This window comes from Eretmochelys imbricata, chromosome 17 (assembly GCF_965152235.1).
Source record: "Eretmochelys imbricata isolate rEreImb1 chromosome 17, rEreImb1.hap1, whole genome shotgun sequence".
Taxonomy (NCBI): domain Eukaryota; kingdom Metazoa; phylum Chordata; order Testudines; family Cheloniidae; genus Eretmochelys; species Eretmochelys imbricata.
The window spans coordinates 22,103,847-22,130,600 of NC_135588.1; the positions used below are offsets into that span (position 1 = coordinate 22,103,847).

General features: G+C 55.0%; 1 protein-coding gene across 3 annotated transcripts; it reads left to right on the forward strand.

The window, feature by feature from the left end:
• The first annotated feature begins 567 nt into the window (after positions 1-567).
• POM121C (POM121 transmembrane nucleoporin C) lies at positions 568-25,822 on the forward strand. 3 transcript variants are annotated; one of them, XM_077836326.1, is made up of 13 exons: positions 568-674; positions 7,378-7,593; positions 8,274-8,429; positions 10,611-10,691; positions 11,519-11,690; positions 14,630-14,721; positions 15,820-15,890; positions 16,661-16,785; positions 17,080-17,182; positions 17,885-18,064; positions 18,530-20,179; positions 20,976-21,104; positions 21,412-25,822. In XM_077836326.1, the coding sequence occupies exons 1-13, from the start codon at positions 589-591 to the stop codon at positions 21,504-21,506; spliced, it is 3,156 nt and encodes a 1,051-aa protein (XP_077692452.1). In that variant the 5' UTR covers positions 568-588; the 3' UTR covers positions 21,507-25,822. The 3 variants fall into 3 exon arrangements, with proteins under 3 accessions (XP_077692452.1, XP_077692454.1, XP_077692453.1); XM_077836328.1 differs by having other exon boundaries at positions 21,777-25,822; XM_077836327.1 differs by having other exon boundaries at positions 17,888-18,064.
• Positions 25,823-26,754: the final 932 nt, after the last annotated feature.

The following is a 26,754-nucleotide window of genomic DNA, read 5'->3' on the forward strand; positions in this document are numbered from 1 at the left end:
TCCCCTCCCTGTCGCCCCTCCCCCCTGCTTCGAGCCCCGCCCCCGAACCCTCCCCTCCCGTCCCCCCGCTTCCAGCCCCGCCCCCGAACCCTCTCCTCCCATCCCCCCGCTTCCAGCCCCGCCCCCGAACCCGCCCCTCCCTGTCGCCCCTCCCCCGGCTCCGAGCCCCGCCCGTCCCCCCGCTTCCAGCCCCGCCCCCGAACCCTCCCCTCCCGTCGCCCCGCCCCTTTCCCAGCCCCGCCCCGAGCCCTCCCCTCCCCGCCCGTCGCCCCGCCCCCGGCCCCGGCGCGCGGTGCATGCCGGGCGCGGTGCGGCGGCGGGCGGCGCGGGGCCGCCATGTCTCGGGGCGGGCCGGGGCCGCGGCGGCGGGCCTGGCTCTGGCTCTGGCTGCGCGGCGCGGCGGCGGGGCTGACGCTGGCGCTGCTGGGCCTGGCCTGCCTGGTGCTGCGGGGCCCGGGGCCGGGCGCGGCGCTGCTGGGCGCGGCGGGGGCCTGGTGCGCCCTGAGGCCCGGCCCGGGGGCGCCGCGCAGGCCGGGGACCCGGGGCGGCCCCAAGCCGCCGGCCGCGGCCAACGGGGGCCCCTTCGCCATGGGCGGCCAGCTGGGCCGGGCCGAGCCGCGCCCCGCCGGGGGAGCCGGGACCGCGCGGCCCCTGAGCCGCCGCCTCGCCGCGGGGTAAGAGCGGCCCGGACCCCCCATCTCCCGGCCCCCCCTTCCGGAGCCCCATCTCCCGGCCCCCCCATCTCCCGGCCCGAACCCCCATCTCCCGCCCCCCCCGGCCCGGAGCCCCATCTCCCGGCCCCCCCTTCCGGAGCCCCATCTCCCGGCCCCCCCATCTCCCGGCCCGAACCCCCATCTCCCGGCCCCCCCTTCCGGAGCCCCATCTCCCGGCCCCCCCATCTCCCGGCCCGAACCCCCATCTCCCGCCCCCCCCGGCCCGGAGCTCCATCTCCCGGCCCCCCCATCTCCCGGCCCCCCTTCCGGAGCCCCATCTCCCGGCCCCCCCATCTCCTGGCCCGAACCCCCATCTCCCGGCCCCCCCTTCCGGAGCCCCATCTCCCGGCCCCCCCATCTCCTGGCCCGAACCCCCATCTCCCGGCCCCCCCTTCCGGAGCCCCATCTCCCGGCCCCCCCATCTCCCGGCCCCCCCATCTCCCGGCCCCCCCATCTCCTGGCCCGAACCCCCATCTCCCGGCCCCCCCTTCCGGAGCCCCATCTCCCGGCCCCCCCATCTCCCGGCCCGAACCCCCATCTCCCGCCCCCCCCGGCCCGGAGCTCCATCTCCCGGCCCCCCCATCTCCCGGCCCCCCTTCCGGAGCCCCATCTCCCGGCCCCCCCATCTCCTGGCCCGAACCCCCATCTCCCGGCCCCCCCTTCCGGAGCCCCATCTCCCGGCCCCCCCATCTCCTGGCCCGAACCCCCATCTCCCGGCCCCCCCTTCCGGAGCCCCATCTCCCGGCCCCCCCTCCCGGCCCGAACCCCCATCTCCCGCCCCCCCCTTCCGGAGCCCCATTTCCCTGCCCGCCCCCCCATCTCCCGGCCCCCCCATCTCCCGACCCCCCCTTCCGGACCCTCCCCGGCCTGGGCCCCCCTCCCGGCCCGAACCCCCATCTCCCGGACCCCCCTTCTGACTCCCCCCGGCTCAGACCCCCCTGACCTGCTCCCCATGGCCCGGCCCCCCCTTTTCTGATCCCCTCGGCTCTCCATCTCTCGGTCCCCCCTCTTCCAATCTCCCTCGGCTTCCATCACCCCGACCCGCTTCCCATCGCCCGGCCCCCCCCTTTCTGACCCCCCCACTAGCTCCTCATCTCCCGGCCTGCCCCCCCCCCGGCCTCCCTCACCCCGACCTCCTCCTCGTCTCCTAGCCCAATCCCCCCTTCCCGGCCTCCCTCACCCCGACCCGCTCCCTGTCTCCCATCCCGGCCCCCCGCTTCCCGACCCCCCCCCGGTCACCCTCACCCCAGCCCCGTCCCCATCGCCCGGCCCACCCTTTCCGACCCATCCCCACCCCAGCCCCTTTCTCCTGGCCCAGATCTCCCTTTTCAACCCCACCCCGACCCGCTTCCCATCTCCTGGCCCGGACCCCCCCCTTTGACCCCACTCCGACCGGCTCCCCATCTCCCGGCCTGTGCCCGGTCCCCCTCACTGCAACCTGCTCCCCATCGCCCCCCCCTCCTGGCCCCTCTCACCCCAACCCGCTCCCCATCTCCTGGCCCAGCCCCCCCTTTCCGACACCCCCCAGCCTCCCTCACCCCGACCCGCTCCCTGTCTCCCGGCCCCCCTCTTTCTGACCCCTCCCCGACCTCCTTCACCCTGACCGCTCCCCATTTTCCAGCCCGACCCCCCGCCTCGCATTGGGGTAAGAGCCGACCCGGCCCCTCCTTTCCGACACCCCCCAGCCACCCCTCACTCCAACCCACTCCCCATCTCCCGGCCCGACCCCCCCTTTCCAACACCCCCTGGCCTCCCTCACCCTGACCCACTCCCCATCTCTCGGCCTGATCCCCTTCCTTGCCTTGCCTCGGGGTAAGAGCAGACCCGGCCCGCCCTTTCCGACACCCCTGGCCTCCCCTCACCCCGATCCACTCACCATCTCCCGACCCCCTGCCTCGCCTCGGGGTAAGAGCGGACCTGGCCCCCTCCCAGCCCCCTCTGATCCCTCAGCTTTCCCTCACCCCGACTCAGTGCCTCGCCTCAGGGTAAGAGCGGACCTGACCTTCCACCCAATCCCACTGATCCCCCCGGCCCTTCCCCCTTGTCTCCCTCTAACTCCCAGTACTTCCCCTCACTCCGTCCCCCACACTGCCCCCCTCCAGCGTGTCCCCGCACTCTGTTCCCCTCACTGACCCCCCCCCCTCAGCCTTTCCTCTCATCCTGTCCCCCCAGCTGACCTCCCGGCCCTTGCCCCAGTCCCCCTGCCTACCTGACCCCGACCCCCCCACTGACCTTCTCCCAGCCTCACCCCGATCCACCCCACTGACCCCCCCGGTCCTTCCCCACACACTGACCCCCCCAGCCTCATCCACCCCTCATCTCCCAGCCTGCCATGTCTCCTCTCCTTGGGGTAAGAGCGGACCGACACCCCCGCCAGACGTTCCCCCTCACCCCAACCCACTGATCCCTCCCAGCCTCCCCATACCCCTACCCACCCCCCATCTCCCAGCCTGTCCCACCGCCTCATCTTGGGGTAAGAGAGGGCTGACCACCTGCACCCCAGCCCTTTCCCCTCACCCTGGGCCCCTGACCTGCCCAGCCTCCCCTCACCAGCCCAACACCCCCCAACCTAGTCCTTGCTCCTCACCCCGACTCACCCTCTGACTAGCCCGTCTTCCCTCCAGCCCAACCCCATGCCTCACCTTGGGGTAAGTGCAGACCGACCCTCCCCAGCATTCCCCCTCACCCATTGATCCCGTCAGCCCGACCTGCCTCCTTGCCCCTTCACCGCTGATCCCCTCACCCCCCACACCCTGACCTGCTCCTCCATCGCTCCCTGCACTCTCTCAGCTATGACTCTCCCATCACCTCCTAGCCCAACCTGCCACCTCGCATTTGGGTAAGGACTGGACATACTACCCCCCAGCCCAACCTGCTACCTCAGGCCCCCTTACTCCTGCCTGCCCATCAGCCCCAGCTGGCCACCTCACCTTTAATTAAGGACTGGACCAATCCTGCCAGCTGCCCTTTCAGTCTGCTGTACTCCCCCCCCCGACATACCCCCGCCCTTTCCCCTGCTCCCATTCTCAGCCTGGACCACTGCCTTGCCTTCATCCCCAGCCCTCCCTCACTCTGACCCCTGCTCAACCCATCCACTCCTCTCTCCTCTTTTCCCCCCTCCATCCACTCCTTGGCCTTTGGGTAAAGACCAGACTGCCCCCTCACCCCCAACTTGACCTGCCACCTCTCCTTCAGGAAAGGACCAGACCTGCCTCCTAGCCCAACCCCTGGGCTCCCACCCCTCCGCTTCTCTTTCTGGTAAAGATGGGACCCACCTGCCCCAGCTTCCTCATCCCATCCTCCTCATTTCTCCTGATGCATTTCCTTTGGGTAAGGAGAGGACTGAACCCCCCCCCGCCCCAGCCCTGCTCCGGGGGCAGCTCCATCCCAGCACAATTCCTCATCCCCAACCCAATCCATGCTGCCTGCCTCGCTCTCCTTCAAGTAAGGACAAGATGGATCCCTCCTCCCCATTGCTCCCTCCCCAACCCCCATTCGGGGGTGGGGCAGCCCCCTCTCCATTATCCTCCTGTCCTTGCTGTCCCTCCTGGCCCCCTCAACCCAACTCCCATTCAACTTTCCTTGGCCCTGCTATCCCCAACCCTTCTGGAGAACGGCCCCCACTTCCCTCCCCACTGTCTGATCTTCTCCTCTCTTGTGCTGCTCCTGGGGCACCCCTTCTTCCAGCATTGGGCAGCAGGCCCCATCTTGGAGCTACGGGGTGGGGAGGCTCCATGCTTTTGGTGGATTCTGGGGCTAGGTCTCTTCCCCAAGCACATGTCTCTGTTCTGAAGGTACCAACTTGGGAAGAACATCCAGAGGGTTTACCTCCCTCCTGGTATCAGGCCTGGGGAATGCAGGCAGGTAGCAGAGAGCTGGCACCACAGTGTGTGAAGCCCCCTTCTCTAGGCAGGAGAGGAAACCCTCTTGCAGGGCGTTCTCCATGCAGCTCTGTGGGGTGCTTGGGCTGTGTGGGGTTCTACCCCACTCCACACAAGCTCATAAGCAATCAACTGAGTCAGGAGGGATGGGTGGAGCAAGTAGGAGTGGGGGAACTCCCTCACTTCTCTCTGTGATTTTGGCCAGGTTTCCTAGGGATTTTTTGCATTTCTGCAGCATGCTGCAATAGATACTCTGCATGTGTACACAAGAAAGTCTAGAGCTCCAGGGCATTATCCCAACATGTGCAGGGAGTGGGGAATGCTCTGGGCCCTCACAAGTTGCTGTCCCCTTAGTTTGGCATGGGTGGGCAAAAATGGGGTGAGCACAGCAGCATCTTAGGGAAGGAATGATCTTAGCAGCCACATGTAAGCCCTTTGGGGTAGGGAGTAGACCACCTTGTTCTCTGTGTGTGTGTGTACAGCGCCTAGCAGAATAGGGTCCTGGTCCTTGACTAGGGCTCCCAATAACACATGCTGCTGTTACCGCTATTAATGTAAATAGCGATGGCCTCTCACTCCTGGTCTCTAAGGTCTTGGCCACACTTACTACTTATAGGTTCTTAAAGCGCAAAAACTCTGTTTATAATGGCTAACAAAGTTTGTGCCTGTTACATGGATCGCCTGCTGCCTATTTACCAGCACATTAACCATGTTTGAGCCTGTTGAAAATAGTTTAGCTGTAGTATGCAGTACACAAACTTTGTTAACCAGTTCTCAGAATTGGTCTGATTTGTGCTTGGTGTGGCTAGGGCATTGCTGAGATGCAGGCTTGATATTTATGTCCCCTGCAGATTTATTTGATTCCCTGCAGAAAAATGACTTTCTCACGGGGAAGCAAAGGGAGGCCACCAGGGCGATCACGCGACCCTCCCAAGCAATATGTTTCCAGGTGCCCAGGGCAGCCGGCAGAGAGCTAAATCACTGTAGGGCAGCAGGTAGGACTGGGGAAGACCCAGATGGTGGTTCCGAACCTGTGCCAGCTCAGCAGCTGGGCTCGGGAGGACGGGACTTCCTCTTCCCCTGCATGGCATCTGGGGCCGGGTCAGACCCACCCCCAGATTTCTCCCCCAGCTGCAGTAAGCTCTGCAAACTCCCTGCCCCTGCTTCCTGCACCCATTGCTCCTCAGATACTGGGGGAGGGATCCCTGTACAGGGAGCTGCTCCGCCATCTGCCTAACCCTGTACATCCAGACCTGCCTCCGCTGAGCCAAACCCCCCTGCACTCAGAACCCCCCTCATGAGCCCCACTCCCCCAGCATCTGGACCCCCCAGTAAGTCCCCCAGACTCCCTGCCAAGTTGTGTATTCCCCAGACCCACTGCTGCTGAGCCCCAACCTCCTTCACCTGGACCCCCCTGCAGAGTCCCATTACCATTGCACCCAGACCCCGCCTCCATGTATCCAGATCCCCCACTGAGCAGCCCGCACCCAGATTGCCCCAAACAGAACCCTCTCAACCCCCACCTGGATCCCCCCCCCTCTTGGATCTTGCCTTACTGAGCCTACCTGCTTGCACCTGGCATGGAAGGGCAAGGCCCTGGGGTGTTTCTGGGGTAGGCCGGGCCCTTGTGCTATGGCAGGGTTGGGTGCAGTCTCACCTCTGTGTCCGGGGGGGGGGCGGGCGGCTGCACAGTGATCTCCCATCTCTGTGTAGCCAGTGTCCTGTGCTCCCCAGTGCCATGCTGGAGCCTCCACATTTATTTGAAAAATAAAATTTGCAGCATTTTAAAATATTGTGCACAGAATTTTAATTTTTTTGGCACAGAGTTCCTTCAGGGGTATATTGTGGAACCAAACAGTGTGGAGTGAATTCACGTCCTGCCCAGAGGCTGTCTTCTGCAAGACTGGCCTAGGGTCGAGGCACCTTGGCTTATTTTGGAATGGCTCCTCTCCACTTAGTTCAAGCCAAAGCTTAGATTTTGCAGGAGACTACTATAGAAGTTGAAATCTGAGGTTCTGTTTTCAGAGCTGCATATTTCTCCTGTTCCTAGCAATGAGTCAACTTTCATAAACTATTCCTCACTACTTCATGAGTAACAGTGACTTGGTTGCAGCTGGAATGTTTGTGTCTCTACGGAGTTGGTGGGAGAACTGCTTACCCAGAGTCACTGCCAAGTGATGTTTCATTGGCTTCCTATTAAATAGGCTGGAGGGGGGACTCTCCAAATAGATTAGTATTTGTTTGGTGCTGCCGCATGCTAATGGTTCCGTGGATGTTTTCCCTGTTGTCTGGCCCGTATTCTGAAGTGGGAAATAGTCAGATGATCCTGATGGATTTTACTGCACCAACATCTCTTCTACAAAGAAAGTGTAGTTTCGAAGGGTAGTTCTCACCAAAAATGGTTGCTTTGCCCTAGTCCCCTACTGTAGCAGAAGCGTTCCATTCTCTAGGATATCACCATGAAGTTTAAACTGGTATGGTATTTTCTCGCTGTTGTGTGTTGTTGCTGTATGGAGATGTACGCTCTGCCAACATCGTAGAGGAAGCTGTGTTTTGGTGAGGCTGTGTGTAGATACTGTGTAATTCTGGTCACTTACGAATTGTTGGGGGTGATTCCTTGTAATGACTAAAGCAGCCCTTTTCTGAACCTTTCTAGTTTTTCCTTGCAACAAATAATTGCAGCTTAAACTCATTTGATCCCTTGCAATGCTTGGAGTCTCTTGGGGTTAGCAAGAGGTACGTTAGCTAGCCGCCCACTTATACCCTGTGGTCTTTCTCTACAGGGATCACCTGACTCCACCAACTCCCTTTGCGCTGACTTCTCGACACCGGTATCCAATTCAGCAGGCCCAGTACTCCTCGTTGGGGGCCCTGCCCACAGTATGCCTGGATGGCTACCAGAGGAAAAGCCTGCTATCTGCTCGCAACTCCAGCATGGTGCACAGCCCAGTGACAGTGAAGATTGCACGTCCGGACAGCAACCTGGCCCGCTCTCCACTGTGAGTACCGCTTAATCAGTGGCCCTTCAGTATCCCACAGCACATGTGGTACACACGAGGTACACGCATACAACCAGTGCTCAAATACACTTGTATCTTATGTGTTAAAGATTACTGAGTGCTGAGCAGAGTAGTGTTCCCCTTTAGAGGGCAGGAGCCCTCTATCCTGCAGAGCCCTGCTTCTCCCAGATCCTGCACTTACTGGTAGCAAGCAGATTGTATCTCCTGCATGGCGACTTGCTCTGGATGCACTGAGGCGGGTGTGCACTGGTGGTTGCACTTACGCATCACTTTGCACTACTTACAGCTCTGTAAAACCTCCCCTTAATTAATCGCAGAGGGGAGAGTAGCCTGCTTGGGGAAAATGGGTAGTTCACTCTTCTGTTTGGTCGCTTGATCCTCTCTTCCCTGAGGGAGTGTCTGTTGCTCATGGCCCTGTAGTGACCTTTTAATCCCCATCTGAAGTATCGCTTTATTGCCATGGAAAGGCTTGTGAGGTCACAAGCTAGTCCTGAAGGTGCATTGGAGATGCTGCTTAGATTATTTCTCTTTCTTTAGAGGGGGGCCAGTCTTCAGATGTGCTGGGCTGTTCAGGCGCAGGGGAACTCAGCACATCCATCACTGTTAATGGGGAGGAGGTGGGGGCCCACTCTCCCTTAACTCATGACTTTACATTGCAGCCTGGAGCAGCTGGTTTCACCAATGGCCTTGTCATGCAATAGCTCCCTGGACCCATGTGCAAAGGAGACTGTACTGAGTGCCCTCAAAGAGAGCAGGAAGAGGGCTGTGGAGGAGGAGGACCAGAGTTTCCCTAGTGGTCAGGAGAACAAAAGAAGGTAATACATTAGGGGGCTGGATGCTATCTTTGTGTGTCTGAAGCGGTGCTGTAGGTGTCAGGTGCTTCACTATCTTCATAATAGATATCCAGGCAGCATGCTAGCTGTGAACATGGGAGCAATCAGCTGGCCTTTCCAGTGTGGCCAGTAATCCGAAACAGAACTTGGCTATTAAAGGTGGTCGGCAAGAGGAAACCAATCTGGTATCTGTGCCCTTCCAACTACCTTCAGGAAGCCTAGAAGAATCCTCTTTTGAGGAAGAGGGGAAAACTTTGTTTGGGTTTCTGTCGTGGAAGTTTTAAATGCCAAGCCTGGTCTCCCCTGCTTTGGTGGAGGTCTTTGACAGCTTTCAATCCACACGCCAGGCCTCTATCTCAGCACTTGGTTGAAGGAGTGAAGGAGTTGGAATCCTAAAAGAGAATCACTTCCATCTGCTTGGATTCTTAAGTCTGGTTTATTAACTTCCATTTAAACATAACCATCCCTTCCCCTCACTTCACCAGGTCTCACTTCCATATTATTTTTATCATAAACCAATCAGTTCTCCAGTCAGCCTCAGTCTTTAGAGAGAAATGGGATACATGTGTCCTGAATTTCTGATGTAAAACAAAACATGACAGTTTAAAATCTGTTGAGATCTACTTTATATAGCTCAATAAGCAAAAAAAGCATGCATGTTTTTCCTTCAAGAAATGGTGGGGGAAATATTTCCCAGTTTCCATTCGTTATTTTTAATGAGAACACCAGACCTTAGATCTCAGACACATAGCTTCAGCAGTATCTTTCCCCAGGATTTTAGGAAGGAGTAGGATATAAATCGGTGGATGCCATCCTCTTTCTGGTGGAGTCCTCTTGCAAATGCCCTAGCGTAGTTGTGCTGTCCTCTCTTCCATCTGTGTTTTCCTTCTGTCCATTTCTGTATGTGTGGGTTTAATTTGTTTTGTGACTCCCCATGTTTGTCCCTTGCTTGCCATGAGGCTGCTTGCAGTGGGGAAATCCACTGGGGCTGGGTTATATGGGCTCTTGCAGATGAATTGAGTGCTAGAGAACCGGAGAAGAGAAGCTTGGGCTGATGAGATACTGTTTGAGTCTGTCACCCTGAATGGTGCTCCTGGCCCCACATTTAGATATCAGTTTGAGAGCTTTCAGGGAGCAACCAGTTGCTTTTCCCACTGCTGCAGGAGCACACTTTCAGTTGGAGTTGTAGTGACTTATGCAGCTTTCTCCTCTCTCCTTTGCTCTTCTCTGTACCTCTTGGACTAGTGAATGTCTGGTCCCACCTCCTAAAGTGTGTGTGGGGATAGGATGAATACAATCCTACAAAGCGTGGTAGAAGGTGAGCATGGATGTTGACACTTCATTCTCCTTTCTGACATTGGCTCCACAAATCCCCACTAATATTGAGTGCCCAGCTGTGTAACAGTAACCCATTTCAAAGCACTGAGCCAGCGGGGGAGCGTGAGGAGGTTATGTACGCAGAAAGCTCACTGCTCAGAGACTTGAGTTGTGGGCCAAACGGCGCTTGTCAGCTATGTCAGATCTTAGCACCAATGCTCTGAGGGCGCCTTTGTGCTGCCAGCGGTTATGCCTGGCACGCAGGCAGCACCTGGTGTGGCTTGCACTTGAGAAATGCAGTCAAGCTCAGCAGTAGAACTGACCAGAAGATGACAATTCTGTTTTAAGGCAACTTTCAAGGTTTTGAAATTGGTTTTCATTCCATGTTGGAACAAAAACTAAAACTTCTGAACGTTTTCATGAAAACAGAGTTCTGTCAGTGTTGATTTTCAGATGAAAACATGGGTGGGGAGGTCCGTCTGGTCATATGCCTGTCTAGTTAGGGCAATGGGTGTAGGATGTAAGATGGGGGTTCTCAAACTGGGGGTCGGGACCCCTCAGGGGATCGCGAGGTTATTACATGGGGGGTCGCGAGCTGTCAGCCTCCACCCCAAACCCTGCTTTGCCTCCAGCATTTATAATGGTGTTAAATATATAAAAAAGTGTTTTTAATTTGTAACGGGGTGACTCACTCAGAGGTTTATGTGAAAGGGGTCACCAGTACAAAAGTTTGAGAACGACTGATGTAGGAGTTCTTGGTTCCAGAGCAGAGATTTTCATCACATATTCCTGGATTGTGTGGGTCCTTCTGAACACTGAGGATTTCCTCGTATCTTTTTCTTGCAGACGCCATGACAGCAGTGGCAGTGGGCAGTCTGCGTTTGAGCCTCTGGTAGCTAATGGAGCCCCAGCTTCTCTTGTACCCAAGTAAGTGCCTGCTAAACTGTAAAGGGGCTAGTGTTGGCTAAAGGGCAAAGCCAAAAGGCTCTGCAGACTTGGCCAGTCGAGTGGAGGCCAGAGGAAAAGGCACTGTGCTTTTCCTTCATGAAGTGCAATTTATTGAAATAGCAGGCAGGGCTAGAGCTGGGCTTCCTGTCCTGTGACCCAAGCATTGCGGAGCTCTGCACCCTCACTGTGGGAGAAAAGACTTCTGGGAGGTGTCCAGTGCGGTGCTGGATCCTCTCTATATGGAGGGGAGCTTGGCCTGAGCTGCTGGCAGCCCCCTTGTCAAGATCTCGGTTGCACAAGCTGAAAAAGGAAAACTGAAAACCCTGCCCCTCCCTCAAAAATCACCCAGACTAACCTATCAGAGAGAGAGTCTGGGTGGGAGACTCCCAAAACATGTGGATGCTGGGAGTGCATGAAATTAGAACTGGAAAAAACTTTTTTTTAGTGAATAATAAAATCACTGAAAAATGCATTTTTCGCAGCACCAAAATTGTGTGTGAATTCAAGTTAAATTCAGTGAAAAGTTTCAGCCAGAAAAAATGGAAAATCTTGAAAGTCAAAGCTGTTTTTTAAATAGTTAAATCTCTAAACAAAAGATCAAGTGCTAAATACCTGAGAATAAAACATTTTGTGTGAAACAAGACAGAAAAAAACCTGAGATGAGACTCAATGTTTTGTTTTTCTCATCAAAACAAAAAACTAAGCTTTGGTTCAAATCAAAGCAAACTTTTTTGGCTCAGCCCCCAAATTGAAAATTCAATGATTTACTTAGCTTCATTAGCAACCTTCTCTCCCTCTTTCTCTAGGCCAGGCACTTTGAAGAGGGCCCTCGTTTCCCAGTGCCTAGACGATTGCTTGAGCAAGAGATCGCGCACTTCTTCCATCGGCTCCATGAACAACACATATGCTGGTGGGATTCCCAGCTCCATCCGCAATGCCATCGCTAGCTCCTACAGCTCCACCCGGGGACTCTCGAAGGTAGGACACAGCGTTTCTAATAAAACACCTGGAATTCACAAGAGACATGGTGGTTTGGGGTGGCATGGCCCTATGAGAATAAGGCAGCATTGCCACATGCCTGGCAATAAACGTGAGTAGTCTCTCTCCAGCTTCATGCAGCACAAAAACCTTCAGCAGAGCATCTCAAGCAAAATGTAAACTGTAGCATTGCCTGTCCTCAACATGCCCATCAGGAGGCAGTGCTTTGCCATCCTCAGCACTGGCTAAAGCCGAGGGGTATCATGGAATTGAGCCCCCTCAAATAGACCAGAACACACTGTGGTTTCCTTATGACTTAGTTTCAGTTGGATGGTGCTCAATTTGGATTGTTCTAGGTAAAACAAAACGTAAAATCAGAACCATTCTCCTGTCATGCCACCCTCTTTCAGGCTGCAATTGGCCAATGTTTGAGTCCAGCATTTTCAGCTTTGATCCAGGGCTCTTAGTCAACTGCTAATCTACCAAAAAAATGGTGTTGAAATGACTCCTTTGTCATCAGACAGGACTGTAAAATTGCAGATGCAGCATAAGGGGGAAAAGGGGATAAACAGTGAGGTGGCAAAATTTGCAGATGACACAAAATTACTAAAGATAGTTAAGACCCAGGCAGACTGCGAAGAGCTACAAAGGATCTCTTAAAACTGGGTGACTGGGCAACAAAATGGCAGTTGTAATTCGGTGTTGATAAATGCGAAGTAATGCACATGGGAAAACATAATCCCAGCTATATATATAAAATGATGGGGTCTAAATTAGCTGTTACCACTAAAGAAAGCGATCTTGGAGTCATTGCGGATAGTTCTCTGAAAACATCCGCTCAATGTTCAGCGGCAGTCAAAAAAGCGAACAGAATGCTGTGAATAATTAAGAAAGGGATAGATAATAGGACAGAAAATATCACGTTGTCTCTATATAAATCCATGATACGCCCACAGCTTGAATACTGTGTGCAGATGTGGTCGCCCCATCTCAAAAACGATATAATGGAATTGGAAAAGGTTCAGAAAAGGGCAACAAAAATTATTAGGGGTATGGAACGGCTTCTGTATGAGGAGAGATTAATAAGACTGGGACTTTTCAGCTTGGAAAAGAGACCGCTAAGGCGAGATATGGTTGAGGTCTATAAAACCATGACTGGTGTAGAGAAAGTAGATAAGGAAGTGTTGTTTACTACTTCTCATAACACAAGAATTAGGGGTCACCAAATGAAATGAATAGGCAGCGGGTTTAAAACAAATAAAAGGAAGTATTTCTTCACATAACTCAGTCAACCTATGGAACTCCTTGCCAGAGGATGTTGTGAAGGCCAAGATATAACAGAGTTCAAAAAAGAACTAGATAAATTCATGGAGGATAGGTCCTTCAGTGGCTATTAGTCAGGATGGGCAGGGATGGTGTCTCTAGCCTCTGTTTGCCAGAAGCTGGGAATGGGTAATGAGATGGTTCACTTGATGATTACCTGTTCATTCCCTATGGGACACCTGCACTGGCCACTGTCAGAAGACATGATACTGAGCTAGATGGACCTTTGGTATGACCCAGTAGGGCCATTCTTATGTTCTTATAAGAGCAGATAACTGAACTTTACTAGCTAGTAGCCTATCCTTGTGCAGGCTTAACTGCTGCTGTTCTACTCTCTCTCTTGTACCTCCTCGTCTCCTGAGCCACTTTAGGGCATCAAACCTGATACACCTTTTTAAAATAAATCCATGGGAAAACGACATATTGAATATTGCATGCAGTTCTGATCTCCCCATCAAAAAAATATTAATTTGGAAAAAGTACAGAGAAAGGCAACAAAAATGAGTGGTACGGAACAGCTTCCATATGAGGAGACATTAATAAGACTGGGACTATTCAGCTTGGAAAAGAGATGACGGGGGAGGGAATATGACAGAGATCTAGAAGATCATGAATGGTGTGGTGAAAGGGAATAAGGAAGTGTTATTTACCTCCTCATATAACACAAGAATCAGGGCTCACCCAATGCAATTAATAGCAGGTTTTAAACAAACGGAAGGAAGTATTTCTTCACACAACGCACAGTCAACCTGTGGAACTCATTGCCAAGGGATGTTGTGAAGGCCAAAACTATTACAGGGTTCAAAAAGGAATTAGATAAGTTCACGGAGGATAGGTCCATCAGTGGCTGTAAGCCAAGATGGTCAGGGATGCAACCGCATGCTCTGAGTGTTCCCTAAGCCTCTGACTGCCAGAAGCTGGGGCTGGATGATAGGATGAATCACTTGATGATTGCCATGTTCTGTTCATTTCCTCTGAAGTATTTGTCACTGTCCACTGTTAGAAGACAGGATACGGGGCTAGATGGACCATTGCTGTGACCCAGTATAGCCATTCCTGTTCTTACGATTCCTGTAGGAAGTGTTCCCTAGGTTCAGTCTCACCTGAAATGTACCACTTTCAATGGAAAAATGGTACAGTCCCTGAGGTTGGATTGACGGTATCTTGTGCAGTGTTGCTGAGAACATAGCCTGTTCTCGCCAGAGTAACTCGATGTGTGCTAATGGATCTAGGGTATGTCTACATCGCAGTTAAAAGCCTGCGGCAGGCCTGAGCCACTTATTCTCAGGGCTCGAGCTAAGGGACTAATTGTCGTGTAGACATGTAGGCTCAGACTGGAGCCCAGGCTCTAGGATCCTGCAAGGAGGGCGGACCCCAGAGCTCTTCACCACAATTAAACAGCTCTGTGAGCCCAAGTCAGCTGGCATGGGCCAGTCAAGGATGTCTAATTGCAGCATAGACATATCCTACGGCTCTAGTCTCTTCACCAGCCAGATCATTGTTGCTTTATTTGTTATAAAAAGGAGCAATACAGCCTGTGGGGCTGGCCAGGAGCACAGGGTATTTAGCCTCCTGATGTGAATTACTTTTTAATGGTCTCTCTCTCTGGGTTCCAGCTGTGGAAGAGAAGTGGCCCGAGTACTTCCCCTCTCTCCAGTCCGGCATCTTCCCGCTCTCAGACACCGGAGAGGCCTAGCAAGAAAGCAAGGTAACCAAGCTGTACTTCCAGTTCAGTGCAGCTCACATTTGTTGCTGATTCAGTCTAAACAGATGTTGGGGGTATTGTTCTAGCGGTATCCTATGTGCAGACTCCAGCTGGGGGGTCGCAAGGCATGTCCAGGTGGGGCTGGTGTGGCGCTTTGCACTGCCCTCTTCTTTCTCCCCAAGTCTTAAGCTCTGTGTAAGCCACCCACCTTGGGGCAGTCCGACCCTTCCCTTCCAGTCCATCTCGAGTCCCCTGAAGTCTGGCTAACTCTACTCTCCCTTGTTTTCCTGCTGGTGGCCTGATGCACTCTAAGGAGGCATTGCACTTGTTCCATTCTCTAGTGTCCGTAACTGTATCCTGCCTACCCTGCAGCTGATATGGATTACTGGCATGGTGACTTTCAATGCTGCACACACATCCTGCTGCTTTTGTCCATTTCCTTGGCCTGGATTGTTCGCGTGTCTGGGGCTGGGAGAGAAGGAAGGGCCCAGTGCCATTTCGTTAACTAACACCCACCTCTGCTGCTCCTAACGACTCCGTCATAGCTGTCCGAGGGATACAGAGGCACCTGTCTACTTCCAGCCTCCTGTCTTAGTGCTCAGCACCTCATCCTTCTGCAGCGAGGGGTGTGTGTCTGCAGTCTGAGTGTGCGCCACATCAGTTGTAAAACAAAAATGTTGAAACAGGCTGTTTTCCCAGAATATTCACAGTGAATGTTTGGGTCTAAAGCAAAATGACTCTCAGGCCAGCAAAATATGGCCCCCTCAGTGGTGCTCGGAGGTTAGATTTGCCTCTGCCAAGTGCTGGAGGGTTTGTGTGCAATTCTCCCTTTGCTGATATGCCAGACCTCTCCATTGTCCCAAGCTGTGGAACACAAGCGTTCGCCTTTTGTTTCCAGGCGCTGCCGAGCTGTTTGGACTAGAGACAGTGCTGCGCTCAAGGCACTGGTCTTACCAGTGGTTGGCAGTTTTCTTGTGGCTTTCAAGATTATCGTTCATGGCTCGTGGGTTGTGTTAAATCTGTCCTGAAATGTTCGCAGCCCTCAGAGTGGAGGTGAGTCGGAGTGAACTGGGCCTAACGGGCTTTCTCCTGTCTCTGCAGGGAGGAGGATCCTCACTGGTCCAGCACTTCTACCCCTTTAAAATCTGACAAGGAGCTGCAGACAGAAAAGGGTGAGTGGGGACGGGGTATGGCTTGCAGAGCCACTGGGGATGCCTGCTTGGCTCAGGCTCTGCAACTGCCTTGTAAAGGAAAGGCTGCTGAAGAGTAAGAGGAGGCAAAAGTTAGAACCTTCTTTGGAAGTAAGATCTGAATGTGATCTAGAAACGGAGTAAGTAGGTACAGGGCACAGCAGAGGGGGCAGGATGATGCGTCTCCACCGAGTTCCAAGCTGAGCAATGATAGGCCCCTCCCTATTTCCTCCTGCTGGTTAAATTGGACAGTGTTCTTCACTTGCTGTCCTAAGTGGTTAAACAGCTCCCATGCTTCACCCCACAGGGGGCTGAATGTGGGTGATGGAAAAGGAACCTCAGGTTTAGTTTGTATGCTGGTTAGTGGAGCACTCTGAGAGGATGGGAACAGCCATTATAAAGGGCCACTGCACTGCTGCTCTGAGTTACTGAATGGGCTCTTCAATGTAAGCAGGAGCAAGTCCTGGAGCAGTCTGTTCCACACTCCCTGGGAGACTTCGCACAAGCTGCCTCCTCAGTTTGCGGGTGTGGCCAGCCATTCATCCAGGAAACCCTGGGGTCCTGTACTCAGCTTGGCCCACTGTCTGTGGCTCTGTGCTCCGAGGCAGGGTTATCTGGAGGCAAGTCTCTCCCTCCCACTCTGACAGAAGGGCAGTGAAAGCATCGGTAAGCAAGTTCCTATGACAGGGTGTGCGAACTGACCCTCTCCTCCATCTGGGATCCCCACTTTTGATTGTTTCCTCCCATTCTAGCTTTGGAGACTCCTGTGCGGAAGAAGCAGAGTTCCTTGACCTTGCCGTCCATGTCAGGGAGCAGTGGGAAACGCAAGCGGAAGATCCAGCTGCTTTCTTCTCGCCGAGGAGACCAGCTTACCCTGGTATGTTGCCTCCACGTAGGCCCTCCTGGGCACCTCTGGCAGTGGAATACCCTGCTGCAGGTCCTCCATTTGTGGGATGGGAAGTGAAGCCAACCCCAGCTCCTGGTGTCTGGAGAGCTGCTTACTGCTGGGCTTCCCGGGCAATACTCTGGCCCACTGTGCACTCAGCACCAAGCTGAGTGGCAGACTCTGCTTCATAGCTGTTGCTGCTCAGTGTCTTTACCATGAGTTTGGCTGGGCTCTGCCTGCCTCCTTGAGGAAGAGACTAAGCTCAGGCTGTTCTTCCCTTGGCAGCCCCCACCCCCTCAGCTAGGTTATGCTGTCACAGCAGAGGACTTGGATGCAGAAAAGAAGACAGCACTGCAATGGTTCAACAAAGTCTTGGAGGATAAGACAGGTAAGGACTCCTCACGGCCTTCTCCTCCCGTTTAGGAGGTGTGGCTAGTAGGATACTTACAGTAAGTTAAAATTGTAAGCAAGAAACTGAAGAAAACACCCATCCCATAGATTTCTAAGGCCGGAAGGGACCATTATGGTTAAGAATACAAGTCCATCACGGATTCCGTGATTTTTGGTGACCTCTGCAACTTCAGTCCCAGGTGGCGCACGGCTTGGGCTTGAGCAGTGCGGGTCTCGGGCTTCTATGAATTATTGCTTATTGACCATGACCTTACTAAAAATAACCCTGACAAAATCTTAAGCTTAATTAAGGTTATCTGGTGTGACTACCTGTGTAACACAGGCCAGAGAACATCACCATGTGAGTCATGCATCATACCCAGTAAAGCTGCCTTCTCCCAGGGGCTAATGAAGTTAGATTTTCTGCCACTCTTGGTCCTGAGGAGAACTTCATGAATGACTCCTTCACCGCTCCCCCCAAACCTGGGGATTTTAACCCCATGTGAGTCCTCCAGATCCTGGAGTGGGGGTGACGTCCTTGGATCCTTTCTGAAATGTGGAGTGTCCTCCTAATTTTACTTCACTGTCGTCAGGCTCCGGTTCCCTCTAGTAGCTGCCCCTGCATAGTTGGGAAGCCCTGCTAATAGCAAACTGCTTTTCTGTAGAGGGGTGTAAGCATGTTGTTTTTCTTGCTCCCCAGCAGTAGATGCCACCCCAAGCACTGCTGCAGAAACCACCCCTGCATCCAGGCCTGTGTCATTCACACTGACATCTACTGGGCCTACGTCTGTTTCGTCGGCCCCCCTGGTCACTGACACTGGCTCACTCCTGGAGAGTCTGAAGAAGATGCAGAGCAGCCAGAGTGCTCTTGTGCTTTCAGGTTTGTGCTCCAGCCAGGGCAGGAGTGACCATGGGGCTGTAGTGTGGTGAGGGGGACGAGAGAGCAGTGGGAATGTTGGCCTTTGTGGGTCACTGGCCAGTCCCAGCTTGGCAAGGCTTGGAGTTGCAATGTTGCTTCTCCCTGACACAGCTTATAAACAGCTGAGTGCAGGAAATCCCAAATGGCATTTGATTCAGTGCATCCATAACACCTCTCCAACGCAGAGTGGAACAAGAGCGGCACAGGAGGGTCTCTAGGGGAAGCCATCCGGGTTCGAACTTGGTGGCTCACCTTGGCACCCAGAGCAGTGCTGTTTGGGTCTGGCGTTTTGCTCCAGGTAAGGTTGTCTTGGTGGCAACTTGATCATCTTCCCCCAGCCCACCGAGTCGACTTCCTTCATCACACAAATCAAACTCTGGTAATCAGTCATCTGTTCATCTGTCAATGATTTTCCCTCTTCCACAGATTCGACTGGGGCTGCAGTGACATCTCAGCTGCCTCTGACAGTTCCCACAGTATTGCTGGATTCAGGTTCACTCCCTGCAACCGTGTCTGACTCCAAGCCTGCGCTGACATTAAACTTGCCGGCTCCCTTGGCCCCTCCCTCCTCCACTGTTCAGCCTGCCAGCAGTGTGAGCAACCTGGCAATTCCTGCTTCATCCGACCTGGGCCAGACCCCCACCAAGACGTCCTCCCCACCTAAGCCCAGCATTCTCTTTGGGATGCTGAGTACGCCGCCAGCCAGCCAGCCTGGACCAGCGGCAGCATCCACTGCACCCACAGCCATCCCCATGTTCAAACCAATCTTTGGCACCCTGCCAAAAAGCGAGAGTGGGGCGCTCTCTGCAGCAGGCACCTCTCTGGCAGTCGCAGCAGCTGCTGGCTCCGTGCCTCCCTCAACAGCTGCTTCCTCTGCCGCCGCCACCACATTCAAGCCCATCTTTGGGAACGTAGCAGCTGGGGCTGCCCCTGGAGCAACAGCGTCTCCTTTCACATTCAAGCAGACACCTCAGCCAGCCCCAGCTGCTGACCTGACAGTAACTTCCACTACAGACACCACCTCTGTCTTCACCGGCCTCCCCAACGCCGTCTTTACGACGGCAGCTACCACTGCCAGCCCACCGGGTGCCACCACTGACTCCAGCACAAAGCCGGCCTTCAGCTTTGGACTCGGCGTGCCGCTTGCCACCAGCGTATCCCACAGCACAACTGTCGCTGCTCCCATCTCCGCCCGAGCAAGCCAGCCGTTCCTGTTCGGAGCCTCCCCAAACCCAGCCCCTAGCACAGCAGCCAGCTTCACGCCTACCGCTCCTGTCTTCCAGTTTGGAAAGCCTGCAGCCCCCGCAGCCCCCACTACCAGCGTTGCAGCAGGCTCCGCCTTTGGCCCCGTGCCCTTGAATGCAGCACAGGCTGCTCCCAGCACCACCGCTGGCTTTAATATCTTTGGGGGCACAAATCTGACCTCTTCTACCCCACCAACCACCAGTCAGTCAACGCTGTCGTTTGGTTCCTCCACTGCTGCATTTGGGGGTTCCTTTGGAACAGGTGCAAAACTGCCCCCTCCGTATCCTGGTGCAGCTGGTCAGCCTGCGTTTGCCACTGGCGCCCCGGAGAGCCAGCAGCCCACCAGCAAACCTGCCGCTGGCCCAGCGAGCTTCAGTACCCCCGCTTTTGGCTTTGGGGCCTCCGCGGCCCAGTCCGCAGCACAGCCGGCCTTTGGGAACAGCTCCCAGCCAGTTTTCGGAGGCACCACGTCCGTGTTCTCCTTCGGAACAGCCGCCACTTCAACCGTGTCAAGTTTTGGCTCCAACACCCAGCCTACAAAGAGCAGTACGGGTAGCATGGTATTTGGCGGAAGCACCCCCTCCCCATTCCCCTTTGGGGGGCCCAGCCAGCAGAGCACAGGTGCCAGTACCTTTGGCATGGGAGCGCCTGCCCCGAGTGGGGGCACCCCCGCAGTGGCATTCAGTTTTGGGGCTGGACAGAACGGATCGGCAAGCGCAGCAACCCCCTTTGGTTCTTCTTTGACACAGAACACGCTGGGTGCCCAAAACCAGAGTGCGCCATTCGCCTTCGCTGTGCCTGGCACTCCTGACAGCAAGCCTGTGTTTGGAGGTAAGGTGCAGGGGAGGAAAGTCTGCTTAGCCCTGTTTGGGACGAAGGCTGGGCCTCTCCTTCGAGCTGGCATGAGGAGGAAGTGAGAGGCTTGAGTGGATCTAGGCAGTGACCTTGCTGTGCTTTCATTCTCCCTTTATTCCTCACCCCTCTACACTTAGGGCTGGCGCTGTTGATATTTTGCCCCCTCTGCCATGAGCCATTCCTTGGGATCAGGAGAATCCCAGATGACTGTATTTCCAGTCTTTGCATAGACTGGGGACCACTCCAGCTTGTAGCGGTGTGTCTGTGAGGGGTGCATCCACGTAGCTCAGCTCTGCAGGGGAAGGAATGGGCTGGGATCACTCTTCTAATAGACTGAGCTGTACAAAGGTCTTTCTGCGCCAGCCAGTAGAGTAAGCTCTCCCCAGCCTGTTCTGTCCCATGGGTCTGCTGAATGGAGGCTCCAGGAAATAGGAAGGGAGTGGATGGGAGATGCAGGAGCCAGTTTTCCCAGGAACTCAGGTATTTCAGGGGGAGAGGGGAGGTGGCCACCTTGGGAAAGAGGGAAATGGAAACCCTCTGGGGTTAGTGGGGAGTGCACGTCATCTCTTCCTGTTGGGAGGCCGGGTGGACATGTTCCAGCCCCTGCACAGTCTGTTCTCATCTTCTCCTTCCTCCCCTGGCTGAGCTGTAACCCCCCCCGTGGAGCAGAAGCTTCCCCAAAGTGCACCAGGCCCCTATCCTGCTGTGGCGTTGACACAGACTCCCTGTCCTGCTCCTCTAACCAAGGCTGACAGCGCTGTGTTGTTTTCAGGATCTCCCACTCCCTCCTTTGGGCAGAGCACGCCTGCCTCAGGAGCAGGACCTGTCGGGAGCAACAGCCTTTCCTTCGGGACCCCCAGCACTCCCGGGTCGGGCTTCGGAGGAGCAAGGCCTCCATTTGGTAAGAGACTTTCCTCATGGCTTCCTCTTCCCCCAGGTCTGCAACATGGGGGGTGATTGGGGTGTCAGTAGGAGCCCTGCCGCTAATGCAGAGCCTGCTGTGTGCTGCACTGACTTCAGACAGGCTCCCAGAGGTGAGTGTCTGTGGGCTGGCCGTTGGGTGGCTGGAAATATGTCTGACAACTGGTCCTGGAAGACAGCATTTGCCTGCCTGCTCCCTGGGATGGTGGGAAGGTTGGGTCATGGAGAGGACTGCATCCCTCTTGGTTAAGGCTGGCAGTGGCCCATGCAATCTCTCTCGCCTCCAGGACCATCAGCCCCTGCATTTTCTATCGGGGCAGGATCCAAGACTGGGCCCCGTCAGCGGCTGCAGGCACGAAGGCAGCACCCCCGCAAAAAGTAGCCTCTTGGCTCTTCCGTTGGATCGTAGCTCTGGCCCGGCTGTGAAGAGCCCCGCCAGATACATGAGCAAAGGGGCCTAGTTCTAAGTAACCCTTCTGACGAGCAGCCAGGGCCCTGGGGTCAGGCGCTCGCTTCTGAAATCAGTTGGAGACACTTCTGGGCGACGCAGGACAGGATAAACCAAACCCTTCGTACTTGAACAGTTCCACGGCCGAGACTGGATAAACTCTGTACATATCAGCAGTGTTCCTCTTCTCCCTTCTTTCTCCAGGGCTTCATCTAGCGGCTCCTGTGCTCTCCTGACCTGACAGTTGAGCCTTGCCCATCCACCATGTACCGAGTGCGTGGAGTGGGAGCTGGTGGGGGGACGAGGGGATGTGCGCATGGTGCCGGCCCATATCCACGTTCCCTGTGTCTGAATGGAAACCCGTGTTCTGCTCCTTCGCTTGCTGTGTCCCTGCATTCTTCCCCCTTGTAGCTTTGCTGTAAGTGAGGCTCTTCCCTCCAGGCAGATGCGTTCCCAGAATGCTTCGTGGCTGCTGGCCCTGGAGGGAGGGTGTCTTCGCTGGCTCCAGAGGCCTTTCCCTGCATGGTGATCTCATGACTTGGTAAACACACCTCTTCCCCCCTCCTCCTATGGGACTCCAGCCTCTGGTTTGAACTGGCAGGTGCTGACTTGCCAGACATCTGGCCTGGGCAAATGGACCGGGTCCCTGTGTGTTGGGGAGTAACTCTTGGTGCTCCAGACAGACCACCATCCAGCTCCTGCATCTGGGCCTAATTACCGCTGTGAGCAATCTGCCTTTGAATGCTCCTAAGCAGACCTTGCAACTCAGCATCTTTCGTCTCCTGCGGGAACCTAGGATAGGTTGGCAGAGCTGCCCATTGCAGGGGGTAACCTAGCCTCTGCAGCCAGGGAAGGCAGGAGGGTGGTGCCTTTGGTGCACCAGAGGTGTTCTGCCATGCCCGAAACGAGCAGAACCCCTGCCCAGAGGAGGTGGGACGCTGTCACTTACTGCCCTCTCCCGTCGTCATGCTCCTGTAGTTTTCCCTGCTCCTGTCTAAGCACTGTCTGTTGTGCTCTTCGTATATTTGCTCCTGTTTGTTCGCTCATTGAATCGAGCTTGGAGGAAGAATTGAACCGTGTGAGTGGCGGCATGTTGGTAATGCCGGATTTGCTGTGTAAAGATTTTGCGGGGAGGCTGTCTCCTAGTGGGGGATGTGCCCTGCCTAATTGGGTGTTGAGAGTAGCATCATTGTGTGGCTACTAGTGCTGAGTGAACTCTGTATCTAAATGTGATGACTGAAAGGACGGCAGCCTGGGGCGTGGGGGGCCATAGGGCCCTCGGGATGCATGGGGCTGGAAGGGTTCCCTAGGTCACGGTTTGGCAGCCTCTTTGCTGTCATGCCCTGCTCTAAGCCTAGCTCTTCTCTCCCTTGTGTCAAACCCAGCTTGCTCTTGTCTACGCATGGTCTGTAGCACATGTCCCTTCTCGCTTCCCTTCAGTGCCAGGCTTCCCTGGGACTGCACGGAGCTGCAGACCCTGCCTGAAGCCACTAAAGGGAAAGAATCCCCAACTGACATGCTTAGGACTCTGCTTTTTGCCCCCTTGTTAAACTTTGTAGCTGCTCCCCATTGAAACTGGCTCCAGGGGCCCAGTGGGAGCCAGCGGGGGGTGCTCCTGGGGCTGCCCCTGTATCTTGGAGCGGAGTGGGCCAGGGCTTCTATTCCCTCTGTTGCCCGCAGCCTCTGGGGAGCTTTCACTGGGAGGATGCCTTGTGTGCCTCGGGGAGAGGGGCTGACACGCCAAAGGCCTAGGCCCCTATGACTCCCCCACGTTCCAAGAGTGACTCTGGCCGCCAGATCTTTTTACTACTCAGAGGTGTGAGTGTGTGTCTGCCGAATCCTAAATTAACAGATATTTAAACATTTTTTAAGAAAATAAAAATTTATTTTTATATTTAAGCTAAATTGCCTTTGAATTCCTTCAAGCTTGGTTCACTGAGGTGGTCAAAAGTTCAAAGCTGTTGACTAGGATTTAGCTGTGCAGTTACCTCTGGGGAGGAGGAAGTGGTCCCTTGCAGGCCTGGAACCCACCCCTGCCAGCCATGGCAGGCTGGGCTAGCAGCTGGGAAGGGCAGCTAGCCCATGTGGTGCTTTGCCCAGAGGCGTGGGGGCAGGAAGGGCTGGCCTGCTCTGTCCGAGTGGGTGCATTCTCTTCCTGCTGGCAGGAACTGCCAGGGCTGCTTCTCCCCTGACAGTCAATGTTACATGAAATGTACTTAATTCTTTTATAATGTGCTGTATGTGGATGTGACTAAACTTTTTTATTTTTCCTTGAGACTGAGGCTTAGGAGCTCTTGCACGTCAGAGAGAGTTGGGTGTTATTTTTTTCTTCCAGGAACAATGAGCCTCTCCTGGCTGGGGAGGCAGGACATGGGCGGAAAGTCTCTGGGCTCTAGCAGCTGGGAGGTGGCTCCCTTTAGAGTGTGGGGGTGGAGGTTGCGCTGCACTCACCCCTGCCCCTTTGGAGGGCTGTAGCTGCCTGGTGTTGGGCTGTTTTCCAGCCTTTCCTTAGGGTACCAAAGCAGCCATCGTGGGCTGTGGGGGGCTCTCCCCGGTCCATGGGCACTGCCCAACCATGTAAAGAGCACCGGCCCAGCCTTGCGGGAGTCTCATTTCAGTCTGACTCTTCGCACGGTTTTGGAAAATGAGGTGAAGGGGCTCGTACCTTAAAACTGGTCCCAGACCCCCACCCCTCACCTGAGAGGCCGTAGCGGCACTTCTCTCCTTGCTGCCGAGCACCTGTCTGGGCCCACGCGCTGTCCTGTCGGGCGACCACTCATTCATCGCTGGTGTCAGGCCTGTGCTTTTCCAGCCTGCTGCCTTCGGGGGGGGGGCAATGTATGCTGTGTTCAGAGGCTCTGGAGCTTCCCAAATCCACTGGGAATTGCGGCAGTTTGGTTCTGACACGCTGTGAATGGTCCGTGGCTGTTGGTTCGTGGATGTCTTTGCTCGCTGGCTTAGATACAAGAATTGCTTCTACCCAGAAAAAAGAGGAGAGTTCAGTGTCAGCCAGTGAGCAGAGAGAGATCAAGGTAGGTGTTGGTGCTCGCTGCTGTGACCGCTGGCAGGCCTGCTCCCACGCGCCTGTATTCCTGGGAGACGGGCCTGAGGGAACTGGCCTACAGAGCTCCGTTAGCAAGAGGAGGCAGCTCTTCTGGTTACCTCAGTTGACTTTCCTCCACCACAAGCCCATTCTGCCCAGCCTCCCATCTATCTCCGTTCATGGCGGTGCTAGGCTAGAGGTGACCTACGAGGTAGAGGCCACGTATTAAGTTTTCTGGCCATGTTATGCTGCATTGGTGTGTAACTTACTGCAATTCTAACGCCCTGCAGCAGAATATAAGGAGGAGGCCTCTTGCGCCTCAGACACAGCTGGGCTCCTGCAGGCTAATTAAACTCTGTTGGGAGTATATTGCATCTGAGGCCCCTGTTCACACCAATGGGGTGTAATGCATTTCAGAGCTGAACTCCAGGCTGTCTTGGTATTCCACATCAGAGGCAGGTTGCTGGGGCTGGTGGAAGAGCCGAACAGAACAATGGTGGGTGGATGGTCTCTATTTATAGAATAAATTATCAGCAACCCAAAAGAGCCCTGTGCAGTGGCTTGTGCCCTGAAACAAACCATGTTCATAATCAGTCTTCAGGGCACGGAGGTTTCAGGCTAGTCCAGTGAAAGAACCAGGGTAGGAAGAAGTAATAGGGTCCAGATACCACCACAGACCGGGGGGGCTGGTTCAGACACTTGCTGGAGTGTTACCCTGGGCTTGTTTTTAAACTGGCCCTGTTCTGGTGCTGGTGCTCTAAACTACCAAGCCATTTAGCAGCAGTAACGAGTCACTTCGCTGTACCTTGGTTGGGCTTGTGTTTGTCAATGGCCCTTTCCTCTTTTTCTAACGCAGTTATGCTGGGCCTGAGTTTTCCAAGCTCTCCCACCATTCTCTGCTGTGATTAGCAAATACCAAAGCTGCCTAGTGACCAGGCCGCTGCTCTAAAGGACCCATCTGCTTATTGCACAGAGACCTTCCGCTGCCCGGCTTCCTCTGTAGTGGCTGGGTGAGAACTGTGTGCGTTGCAAACCTGAGTGGGCTACAGTACGTGAATGTTGACAGGGGTGGGAGGCTGGGTTTTTTTAATTACAAATGAAAACTTAGATCATTCCTGGTGCAGCTGGTGGGGATTTTTAGTGTGAATGTGCAATTTTTTCCCTTGCTTATGTCATTGATTTAAAATAAAAACAAAATTGTGCTCGATTCTGGCTGTTCTTGCACCAGTTGCTTTGTGTCCTGGGCAGCCCCAGCTCCACCCTGGCTGGCCATGCCTGTGAGATGGAAGGGGTAGGCTCAGGCAGCAACAGCCACTCTGCGCCATTCGAGAGCAGCATTTCTCAAATGTAGCTGTATGTGGCCATCTGGTTCTTCCTGCGGCCACAACAGCCTCCTGGGCAGAGATGGGGCAGGCCGCAAAGCAGCACCCTCTCCCTGCAGCATACAGGGTGGGCTTCAGTCCCCCTCTCCTGATTCAGAGACTTGGACGGCAGGCTTCCCCCCCCCCCACCCTTCAGCTGCACGGCTCTTGCTTTGGCTATAGGGTTCTGGGGACAGGTTCAACCTCTTTCCCCCCCCACCCCCCTTCAGCCTTGGGGCTCTGGCAGTGGGATCCATGATTCAGCTCCCACATCTTTGGTTGCAGGGCTCTGGGCTTCAGCCCCCCACCCCAAATCCAGCCATGGGGCTCTGGGCTTCAGCCCGGCCAGCCTTACTGGGCACCATGGTCAAGAGGCAAGGAGCGGGGTGAGCCTGAAGTGCAAGGCTGCAGAAGGGAGCTTGACAATGGAGGGGGGGGGGAAGCAGTGGGGACCCAGGGGAGGATGAAGAGGCAGTGGGGCTGGGGAATCTGTAGGGGGAGGCTGTGGAGGCCTAAGGGGATGCATGAGGGGCAGGGAGAGGCATTGGGGGCCAGAGGTGATGGGTGGGGGTCAAGGGCACCAAAATAAATTTTGAGTCTGCAAAAAACCCCTACACACCTAAATTACAATGATTTGGATGTGCATATTTATTATTTTTTCCTAAAGTTAGGAAAATGTCAGAGCAGCCACCAGCAGCAGCTGGTGGCCACACTCTGAGGCCACCAACAAGTGTTGAGAACCCCTGTGCGGCTGCCTGCCTAGTGCTCATCAGACTGT

Excerpts from the sequence above, each read along its gene's own strand:
- POM121C (XM_077836326.1), top strand. The coding sequence starts at position 589 with ATGGGCGGCCAGCTGGGCCGGGCCGAGCCGCGCCCCGCCGGGGGAGCC. Across the intron at positions 7,594-8,273 it reads AACCTGGCCCGCTCTCCACT|CCTGGAGCAGCTGGTTTCAC; the intron begins GTGAGTACCGCT and ends TTTACATTGCAG. Across the intron at positions 8,430-10,610 it reads GGTCAGGAGAACAAAAGAAG|ACGCCATGACAGCAGTGGCA; the intron begins GTAATACATTAG and ends TTTTTCTTGCAG.